Raw genomic sequence first — 12065 nt, forward strand, 5'->3', positions numbered from 1 at the left:
CACTTCAATTTATTAATATTTACCACCTACTTTTACCTCAACTAACTCAAGCATGGACTGTTCACCAATTATGTAAGGAAATAATGAGCAAATATGGAGTGCTAGAATGTGACCTATGTTATTATTCTTTACAATTCCTGTCACTTCTACAGCAGCTGAAAGGTCATTTAGCAAATTAAAAATAATAAAAAATTACTTAAGAAATAATATGGGCCAAACTCGATTCCGACATTTATCGCTAATAACAATTGAAAGCAAAACCGCATCAAGCCTGGATTTAAACGAAGTCATTGATACTTTTGCGAAAACTAAAGCTAGAAATTTTTTTTAAATATAATTGTTATTTAGTCAGTTGTTAGGCCCGACCTTTATATAATAAGCCCTTGAATCTTCTCTATTTCGTTTTATTAGCCAAACCTACACCAAGTATTAATTGTAATTTATGTTGTTACTGTTATTTAATATTTTTATTACCTGCCCAGCAGTGCACAAAAAAGAGCTTAAGTATAGCATTTTTAAAGTATTTGTATATTTCATATTTTTATTTGTAAAACCTAATCAGTTTACATAGCAGTAGGGCCCCATTTTTTAATTTGCCCCAGGGCCCTTGGTTACCTAGCTACGCCCCTGTGTATGCCTGCTCTAGTTCCGGTTAGAAAGTTTGAAGCTGCTTACTGCATGTTATCCTGCGAGGCGATATTTTCAAACGGATAATTTTGTTTTCAATAAAAGAAATAAATTAGATAATTTCTGAGCTCAAATCTGCCATATTTCATAAGGTATTAATGTTATTACGTAATTCTGGGGAGTTTAAAGTGAATTTTTTTTTAGTTATTTAGAGATATATTGTTAAAAAAGGTGACATGGTTGCCAGATTTTGAATAACTTGCTTTTTTGCAGTCTTGGTATGGTCTCTTTCCATAAGTTTGTTCTTGTTGCAAGCTGTGCACCATCTTACGTTAGTGTTAACACTTTTAGCATTGTAACTTTTTAGTAACTAGCATTGCACTTTTAGCAGTAGAGTAGAATGAAGTATTGTTAGCATTGTAAACACAAGTAATAAGTAATCAAATACATTGTTTGCAAGAATCTCAAAACACAATGATGCCAAAAGACTTTAAAATGCAACGGAAACAGTAACCCGGAAATTTAGGTAGTACCGAGCTTGCAGCGTTCCCTAGTGTAGAAAAACACCATCCATGTTGAAATAAAAATTCTACTTCATTCTATTCAAAAAAATTTAATGATTCATTACAATTTAAATATTTACTAATTTTTATTTACTGAAATTTATTTTTATTTACTTACTTAGTTAAATTAATTTTAATTAAATTTGACTTTTCCCCCCAAAAAAGGATTTTTGAACGTTTTTTTGGAAAATATTTTTTGCAAATATTATTTAATTATATATATTTTTACAATAGTAATTTTCATTTGATTAAAAATTGGAAGAAGAGAAATTTTGTGTTGAAGTGCAACCTTTTCCCTATTCTTCTCTACGTTTGAGGCAATTGTCCAATGGTGGCTCTCGATTTCCTTATTAAGGAGGATATTTTATGCCAGCAAAAATGTATCCATTATCTGGCGCTCCACATTATGTAATCGAAAAATCGATATAGTAACTAGAATATATTTTCATCGAGTCTGTAGAATAAACAGAGAATATCTTGTTTACCGGCCTTGTTACTGTTTATTAGTTTAACAGTTTGAATATTATTAGATTGTCGTTTTAAGATTGACAAAACATTACTTCTAGACCTGATGGCTGAGTCATCTCAAGAGAACGGTAGCAAACAGTTGGAAAAGGAACTGTTCAAGTACACTTTGGAGTGTAATTATGAACAAGCCAAATATCTTATAACTGTTGAAAATGTACATGTAGATTGTGTAGACGAAGATGGTACTACTCCTCTACAACAAGCTGCTTACAAAGGTGACTATAAATTATGTAAACTTTTTCTTGATTGTGGGGCTAATGTCAATGCAACTACTCACGTATCAAGATATAGTGCTCTTACATTTGCAAGCTTATCTGGGAATATTGATGTTGTTAACCTACTCTTAGAACATGGGGCTTCAACAACATCTGTCAATTCTATCAACAAAACTGCTTCTCAAATGGCTGCATTTGTAGGTAATCATCATATTGTAAGCATAATCAACAATTATTTGCCCATTGAAGAAATCGAATACTTCACGAAAATTCATGGTTTAGAAAAAGAACCTAAGCTCCCTGCAGTGCTTAGCCAACCAGTTCACAAACTTGTTGTTATAACTAACATTAATCCAGTGAAAATAGCAATGTTTATTCAAGCTACTCCTGTTATTCTTGATAATTCTATAAAAGTTGCTCGTGTTTTGAATATATTGTCAGAGAAAATGTTTAAAGATCAATGTAACGAGCTTTTGTCCTTGAAATATCATCATTTGGCTTTCGTGTTAAATGCTTGTGAAAAGTTTTACTTGGAGCAAAAATCCAAGTGTTCAGAAACAACAGAAAAATTTGGGAAGGATGTCTTAACTCCACTTATCAAGCGGTGGATTTGTGGAGATAAAAATGGTTTTCCTATTGGCTTAGAAAAATTTCTCCGCCAAGATGTTCGTGAATACCCTTACCTCGAATGTACTTTGTTTCAACAATTAGTTCGCACTCTTGCTACTGGGAATATAGGTGAAGAACCCAGTGCTATATCAATTATTAATGAAGCTGTAACTGGTCAGAGAGGTTTTAACATTACTACATCATGTGTTACTTGTAGTGATCCTAATGCTGAAAAGAAATGTTCTGCGTGTAAATCTGTGCAATATTGTGATAAAACTTGCCAAAAGCTACATTGGTTCACACATAAAAATTTCTGTGCTGAACTAAAAAAAACATATGAAGAGGAAAAGCTGAAAGAAGTGGAAGAAGGGGTGGAGAATAATTCTGAAGCTAAAGAGTTATAATAAATTTCTGATGAGTTTATTCAAAGGAAAGTTTAAGATCTTAAAAAATTTAAAAGATGTAGTCATATAAGCATGCTTTGTGTAAAATGCTGTTTGTTTGTCAGATTTTGAACAATATTTTGTCTTTTAAAATTTCATTTTGTGCAAATTTCATATTCTTATTTATATCTTTGTATGCTTCATAACTTACTTAAAGTTAGAGCTGTGAAATTTTTTTTTTAAATAACAAGCTTTGTTTTCAAGTCCAAAGAGTAATTTATAATTAAGTTAAATTCTTTTGTTTTTATCAATAAATTTGAAATTTTATTTAGAATTTTTATTATGTTACCTAAAATTATATTAAAATTAGATCTTATAAATACTTGTTTTTATTTAAGGTGCAACTATATAAATTTTCTGGCTAGGTTTTGTTTAGTTTTAAATTTCTTCTATGAAATATTTTTTGTAAATTAATTTTTTTTTTAAATGGCCCCTTAGGAATTTTTTATGTAAAGATGAATTTAAAGTTCTTTTTATTCCTTTAATTAATAAAGTGTGAAAATTAGGATTTATAAGTTTTTAATCCTCTATAAAGCTGAAAAGTAAAGTATAATAATTTTGCAATTACTATTTTGTATATATGTCTCAGCAGTTAATTAATGAGTACCACGTTGGACAAAATATTTTTTGCTAAATTGATCTATGAATGTTTGAAATGAAAACAAAATATGTTCTAAAATAACAAAAAAAAAAGAAGAAATTTTTTTTTATTTTTTTTAACTAAGAAGAAGCTGAATTAGAGAGTTTTTTGTATCTTGATAGCTTTGCAAGATAACTCCAAGTAACCACGGAAGAAACCCAAAACAAAAAAGATAAAAATTACAGTAGGAAGCATACTTATAGGGTGTAACTCGTAACCATCCCTGGACAAGCTATAAAATATTTTGAAAATGCAAAATCCCTTTGGCCCTTTGCCAATAGTAAGAGGCAGAAATAGGTTCTGTTATGAAAACATCCCCCACTTCATTGCTATAAGAATATGTTGAAAATCAAAACAAATGACCAAATTTAATGCATTCAATAATTAGTGGAATGAATTCTAATGTAATTTTGATCATAATTTTTTTTTTTGCTAACACTTTTCTACTTATGGAAACAGCATGATTTTGATGTTCTAACTTTCTGGATCACTCCCAGATATGGAGACTCAAATCAGGAATGGTACTAATATCTGAAGATTCTGTGTGTGTTCCTTTAATAATCATACTCAGAATTCTAAAGCAGGGTATTGTCATCGCGTATCAAATGAAGATGTTGTGATATCTATACCATTTTTGCAATGCATTCATTTCCGAATCTTTCTCTTTTTTTATTTTTATGTTGCTATATGCCTTCCACTTGTCTTCACATGAGGCAGTTATTAAGGGTGATATTCAAAATTCTGACTGCTACCCTAGAAAGTGTTGCTGTACTGCAATAACCTTTCCACTAAGTCACTAGAGATATTTTATTGTGTTTTTTTACTCCAAAGCTTTTGTTTTGCACCACATTCTCCTATATTGACACTGTAACTTAATTTAATCAGAAGTGCTTTTTGCAACTGTAACTTCATTTAATCAGAAGTGTTTTTGCAACTGTAATTACTGTTTCAATAGCTGTCATTGAGATTTTTTGTGACCAATTTTGCAGACAACAAAAGATTTGTATCTGAGTTTACTTTTTAACTGCAATAGCCATTAGAGTGGCGCCTTCTGCCACTACCTCTCACATGTGCTGAACTTTCACTAATTTCACCCTTTTTTTTTGTTGCCTAATTTCTATCGAAAGACTTGATGAGTCCTTAAACTGCAAGAGTATAATATATTGCACACAAAGACCATCCACAAACTGCACAAAAGTGATTGAGGTATCTTATCTATTCTCCTCTATTTGTTTCAGAATTTTTTGGACATTTGACTAATAATATGATGAAAAGTAAACTTAATTAGTTGAATTTTCCTATAAAGCATTTTTAAGGGCAAATTAGGGGTCATATACTTATTTTTATTTACTATCATTAGAATTTGAAAGCAAAATTTGTTTGATGGAAATTAGTTGTGGCAAAAATTTAAATTTGTCTCTTTGTATAATTTATTTAAAATAATTTTAATGCATAATAATAATAATCACAGAATTTTTTTAAATGATCATCTGAGGGGTTGTTTACAATTTTTTTAAAAAGTTTTTTTCGAAACTGGTGAAATATTTTAGTATTTTTTTTTCAAATCTTCATATTTTTAATTAACAAAATTGCAATTTTAGATGCAATATTGAATCCTCAAATTGACTTTCAAAGAGATATGATACCATTTGAGAGCTTAATAATGTTTCAAAACAACTAATAAAAAAGTTATATAACTTAAGTGAAATTACTAAATGTTATTATAAAAATGTATTTTTTTTTTTTCATTTTAAATTTTATTCAATCCAATAATACCTTTAAAGAATCATTTTTATTACAGTTCAATATCAGAGATATTTTTTACTCGTCTGCAAGCTTATTTCACTCATTAAAAATCGGTAATATTCCTAAAAAAACAAGTTGGGTGTGTTTTTACTCGTATTTTAAATAACAATAGAGTGAAAATGCATGATTCTTTCTCGAAATTTTCTTAAATTTTTTCTCTCTGTTTCTCTTTACCTTTTAACTTTGTTATAGTAGTAGCAATACCTTTACTTATAAACAACTGAATGTGAATAAGGGTTTTTAAACCTAAACGGGTAAAAATTATAATAGAAATTGACACACAAATAGTTGGAAATAATTACTTGAATATCAAAGCAAGGATCTGAATTTAATATCAAAATAGTAATGTTTGTGATTTCAATTTCGATAATGCTATAGAATCATGGGAAGAGAAATTTAAATATTTATTTAAATTTTAAATATACAAAAAAATTTTGAAGTCAGTTTCTGTAATTTAAAATTTCATTATTTTTTACTATTCTAAGGTGAATTTTACTCTTTCGAAAAAAGTCAAGGAGTATTTTTAGTCTATGAAAATGAATCCCAGCTACGGCTCTGGTACAATTTGGAAAAACATGTTTCTGAAGTTTTATATTACTACACTAATTTCTGCTTTTTTTTTCTTCCTAAAGCTGCTGCGGTATGTCTGGCCTCATTACTTTGTTCGAGGTTGAACTAAATCAGTGATTTAGCTGTTATAAATCAGGTTGTTTTATTGTACTCAAATACACTGTCACAAAATTAATGTTGCTTTGTGTATGCGGACATCACCCTCTATTTAAAACAATGGTTAGTCATAATTTCTGGACAAAGTAAATTTGTGAGATGAAATTTTGGTTTAAAAATTGTCTTTCAAGTTAGCTTTAAAAAATTGTGGGAGAATTTAGAACCTGTTAGTTGTTATTAATAATCGTTAATGCATATTTACCTCTTTATGTATAATAATAAAATCAATGAAAACATTTAAAGTTAGCAAAGAATTTTTAAAAATAATTATTGTAATGTATTGAATAATTTTAAAGGCATAATACTGTTCTTTACAACATCAGAATGCAATTTGCCTGTCCAATTCTGCTAATAATGCTTAATATCTTAACTTAATATGGTCTAACACATGGTACATTCCCTCTGCCAGAAAACATGCCAAACTTACAGTAAAAGTAGCACTTTTTGCAACATTACAATGTTAATTATGTTAAATTCCTAATTAAGATTACTTTTAATTCTTTTGGTGCCAGGGCAATTGGAACACATTTTCTTAATATCCAAATTTAATATGTTATATAGCATAATTGATTATTTATGTTGGTAGTTCTCTCTAAATCATTAGAGTTCAGATTCAACTGTTGTGAACCTGAACAAAGACAACTGTCTTTGTTCAAGCTTTCATCTATCAAGTTCAGTCTTGCTTTGTGTATTAAATTCAAAGAGATATGAGTAAACAATATGACAAATCTTAAGTAAAAAACTAACTTAATTTTATTTATGTGGATTAAAGTGTTAGAATTATAGCCTGTAGTTTTTGTTTAAATGGTATAAAATTAACTAATAAAATTTTTTATGGAAGGTTAAAATATTTCATAAAAAAAAGTCTGCAAAAAAAGTGACTTTTTTTGAATTAGGAATGGAGAGTAGAGGAAAACTTTCCATTTTGAAAATTTTTCTTCCTCACATCACCGCATACATGGACAATGCAGATTACTATTTTTATATTTTGTAAATTAACTTGGAAAAAAAAAATTCTTAGAATCACAAAAACAGCTTTATTTCCACTCTGCTACCTATTTTTAGTAATTTCTTTTCTTCATGAACCATTTTTCATGCATTTTTAGTAGTACCACTTTTATCATATGCGAAAAGCAAGTAAACTAATATTACCACCCAGTTAATTTCAAAATTCACTTTTATTATGAAATTTTTTGTATCGTCAAATATACATTACATAAATAAAAAGTTTGTCTGAGTTATATCAAATGTTTTTTTGCTGGCAGTTATTCCGTTAGCACTCCCTTACAAATTTTATAAAAACATAGGAACTTACACGAAGTTATTATTTAAGAATACTTATCAAGCATTTTATAACCAAAAAAAAGAAATTAAGATTATCAAATTTAACAATTTTATTACTGCTTAACTTAAAATTTCATAAAAATTATGGAATAAAAATCCCTCAAAATCTAATTATGTAAAGACACCTAAGAACATGATTTCTAGGCAATATCATTCCAAAACCTGCCTTCAAACAGGCCTTCCCTCTCCTTGACCTGTCGCACCACTGAGTTTTTTTTTTTTTTTAAATAAAATTTAATGCATATAGTACAAGATTTGAAACAGCAAGAATGCAATTTTTATTTATCTAAATAATTTTATACAGAATTTTATTAGCTAAAAAATTTTAATGGTTGACTAAGTTTTTCTACATTGAAGTAATAAATTTCCTTTTTCAGTTCACATTTTATTTTTATTACATCACCTATCCTTTTTTCTGAATTTTATCTTGTTGATTCATCAACAATATATAAATGTAGTCCTGATCATTATCTGAATTGTAAATCATTGCATATGTCAATGAAAAAGGATTATCTTGTTATAATTATCAATTAATCAAATAATTTTTCTGAACTAACTCTATTCTACAATTACGGTTAATTGTATATTTGTTAATTATATATTTGAAAATAATTTGGAATTGTGACTAAATGACATTTAAACTAATAAAAATAGACTGCTTTTGTAAATGTAAACACTTAAATGGAAATATCCTCTGAAAATTCACTTTTCATGTGATTATAAAGGGAGAATGGTGAACATTGGATAGGCATCATTGTGTTTTATGTAAATACTAAAGTGATTTTTTTTTTATAAAACTTATTTAGTTTTGTCTGTTATTCTCGCGTTTTAATTTTAAATTTATTTATTATTTTTATTCTTATGAATCAAAAAAATGGTTTGTCAAACTATAATTGACTAATTAAAATTATTTTTTCTAAATTGAATGGTTTCTTAGTAAGACATTTATTTTGAAACATTTATTTATTTACAGAAACAAATTTGATTAGTATGTTGCTTTCTTTTTTAATCACTCATTTCAAATAGATTCCTATTAAGAAAAATTTAGAATATGATATGTATAATTAATTTTTTTAACAAATTCATCTTAAAAATGATAATATGACTGTAATTCTACTTATAATTTAGCTTGTGAATCAATATTTTTTAAATATTGTTGCACAGCAAATGAAATATGTTTATGTAAGAAATTGGTTGTTTTGTATATTACAGCCAATGAAATAATTGTCATGCTTGATGTTTATAAAAGAAAAAATAAAACAGAATTTAAATACCAATTCCAATACTTTCTTTAAAAATCTCTCTTTTTCACTTTATTACTAAAAATTTCATTCTGATATTCAGTACTATAACTCAGCAGAGCAATCATTAATAAATTGAATATTTAGGCATCACAATATTTGTTAGTGTTACTAATTTTCAGTGGCATTGAATTAATATAATATTCCAATTAATATTACTGAATTTAGGGTGTATTCATTATGTTCTTTTTTGTTGTCTTTATTTATTATTATTATTTTTTTTTTGAGCCTTAACCTCTATTACCCTTGGCCCTCAACGGGCTGTTGTGGAAATACTTTACTTAATTTGTCTTTATCAAATAAAATTTTTCGCAATTTATTTAATTTTCAAATAAATTCATTATTAGAGATATTGTTTAGATAGGTCTATCTTTCAAGCATTAATAATTTTTTAAAACATAAACAGTTTACTTTCTTAAATCCTGTAATAAGGTTCTATTAATTGCCTCTTGTTGTTGTTACTTATGACATTTGCCAACAGCAAGCCTCTATGAAGTCAAGTAAATTTTTAAGGCTGAGGGTGCTAAGGCTATCTCATTTTTCAGTGGTGCCATCTGTGGCCAAGAATTTGACTTCAGCCACACACGCCTTGTCCCATTTTACAGGGAGGACCCAAACATACTGTGCATTTATTCACTCACAGATTGTAATTTTAACCAGAACCAGAAAACGATTAATCTTCGATTCAGTACCCCCAGAGATATTGATTTGTTACGGGAACTTGGATAATTTTATGACCCCGACAGATTAACAGTCAACCATTTAATACACAGGGATTCTTTGGTTGGCGGAATTCAAATTTACTTTCTCACAAACTCACCGTCCTACCAACCAGTTATCCCGACCCATACCTCTTGATTTTTTCTAATGATCAAAAAGAAATTTTGCAAATAAAAACTAAATTATTTTTTTAAAATCTTGTTATCCCTTGTGAACAATTCATGCAAAAACTGTATAAAGCTTTGTCTTATTACACAAGATATATTTTTATTATTACACAAGATATATTATTAAGATATATTTTTATCAATCAGGATGGTTCAAATGTAAATCAAATTCCGAAATATGAAATTTACTATCACTTATAAAATTCATTATCAACTTGAAACATTTTTTAAATAAATTCTAGCAGTAATTACAATATTTTTTTATTGTAATATTTTGCATCCATATAACCTAGATAGCAAATAGACTTATATACTCTTCTTGGTCTAAAAATAAATTCATTTTTTTTCAAGGTTCACTTTTTTCCATTGGTTATTATTTCATTTTTGGCTCAGATTCTGGGTTGATGCTGGTGGCTGTAATGATGCTTTTTCAGATTCATACAAATTAAGGGTTGTTTACTTATCATTATTGGAATAAAGTTCTTCAATATTATATTTTAAGGAGAGAAACATATTAAAATATTGTATATTGTATTAAAATATTGTACTTAAAAAAAAAGAAGAAAAAAAAAAAAAAAGCATGCGCACAGGCACTAAGATTTATAAATTCAGTCTTTTAGAAAATGTCAGAGTGTTAACCTTGATATAGTTAAAGATTAAGTTTCTTGTTTGAAACTTAATTACTAAAAAACTACAGGACCAAAAAGCTGGTGTTAAAATGGAATATCAGACAGTTGCATAGTTTTGGGGAGGGTTTTGGGGGACAAAACTATTGTATAGTGAGTAGGATGTTGATATAAAAGAGTTCTTATTATTAATTTTTTGTAATCTAAACATTTGGTATATATATATATATCAGAAGGAGAAAACCTCCTCCCAACATATATTAAAAACTACGCCACTGATATCAGACATTTACTCTAGAACTTAAGAAAAATGATTCTCGAAATAAAAATAAGATTTTCATTTTGAGAAAAATAAAAGAGTCAAGATTCTCAAACATAGCATGTTAGGCGAATAAAAGAGTCATATATATATATTTTTTTCATATATGAACAAAGAAAAATTGTGAATAAAATAAATGCTAAGAGATATTAGGTAATTTTTCTAAACTGTTTTCAAACATTAACACACTTTTTTTACAAAATTTTTGCAGTTCTAATTTTTGTTATAAATTTGCATACCGTTATGAAAATTCTTACACTTGTGTATTGCAATACTCTTAACCATCATCATAGTATCTTAAACATTTGGTTATCATTTTAGGTTGTAAAGAAAGCTGCTTGCAAATAAAATGTGTTGGGCTTTAGACAAAAAAATGTAGTTTACTGGCAATAAAAAAAACATCTTACGTTATTTTGAAATTGCGATCTGTGTGGGTATTTTTTGATGTATCTGACTTCATTTGTTATATTTCAAATGTCTTTATTTTATTCTTATGAAGGTACAGTTAAAGGCACATCCCATGCGTTGTATGAGTTGAATATTGATCCTAAAATGCCAAATTTAGGATCCTCAAAAAATCATTGAGTGAAGTTATTTAAGTAATATGCGGGGTGATTATTTGTTAAATTCATCATTAAACTTGACTGGTAATGTGGAGAAGGGATTTAATGATATTTATATAAAGTAATATTTTATCAGAAAAAAATAGTTTGGAAATTAGTTGGGGGCCACTGCCCCTCCCCCAGCCCTAATAAGAGTAATTTATTATGAAGCGTTGCAAACTCTGATGTTTTAGCCCTCAGTTTCAGTAACATTTTCCAGAATAATCAACGTTAAAAATCATTTATATCAATGATCACATCAAATGTGATCTGATTATCACATTTGTATGATTTTAAATTTTTATTTAATGATTTGTTTACGTTATTGGTTGTACATAATTTGCTTGAATTATTGGTATTGTCTAATTTCTGATCAATCTACAATGAAGGGTATTATTTTGTTTTTGACTCAATGCAAAATTGAACTAAATATGACATTAATCGTTGATTATACTTACATAAAAATTAATTTTTATATTTATATAACCTATGAGTTTTGGCGTGGGCTTGATTCCCACTGCAAAATTTTCTGATATGTATTTCTATGCTGCTTAAAATAGTTAAAATTTAATTCATGATACAAATAACAATGATTTCAAGTTTTTTGCTTATTGTACTTTATTTATAATAATTTAAAAACTAATGTTTTATTTTTTTAAAGTAATTATTAAATTCGATACATAAGTGTTACTAATTCCAAATTATAATATCTTTATTGAGGTTATTGGTTTGCTTTTAATTTTTACTAAAGTTTAATTATTTGTAGATTAAATAAATTAACTTTCCTTTTAAGTATTTGACCAAGAGTAATTGGTAATTTTTGTTGAAA

The 12065-nt window shown here is 27.7% G+C and overlaps 1 protein-coding gene across 1 annotated transcript; it reads left to right on the forward strand.

Annotated features, from left to right (window-relative positions):
- Window positions 1-1512: 1512 nt before the first annotated feature.
- LOC107448372 (ankyrin repeat and MYND domain-containing protein 2) lies at window positions 1513-8778 on the forward strand. Its single transcript, XM_071187926.1, has one exon. It carries the CDS (start codon window positions 1762-1764, stop codon window positions 2944-2946), a length of 1185 nt encoding a protein of 394 aa, XP_071044027.1. The 5' UTR covers window positions 1513-1761; the 3' UTR covers window positions 2947-8778.
- The last annotated feature ends 3287 nt before the right edge of the window (window positions 8779-12065 follow it).

This window comes from Parasteatoda tepidariorum, chromosome X1, assembly GCF_043381705.1.
Source record: "Parasteatoda tepidariorum isolate YZ-2023 chromosome X1, CAS_Ptep_4.0, whole genome shotgun sequence".
NCBI classification, from domain to species: Eukaryota; Metazoa; Arthropoda; class Arachnida; order Araneae; family Theridiidae; genus Parasteatoda; species Parasteatoda tepidariorum.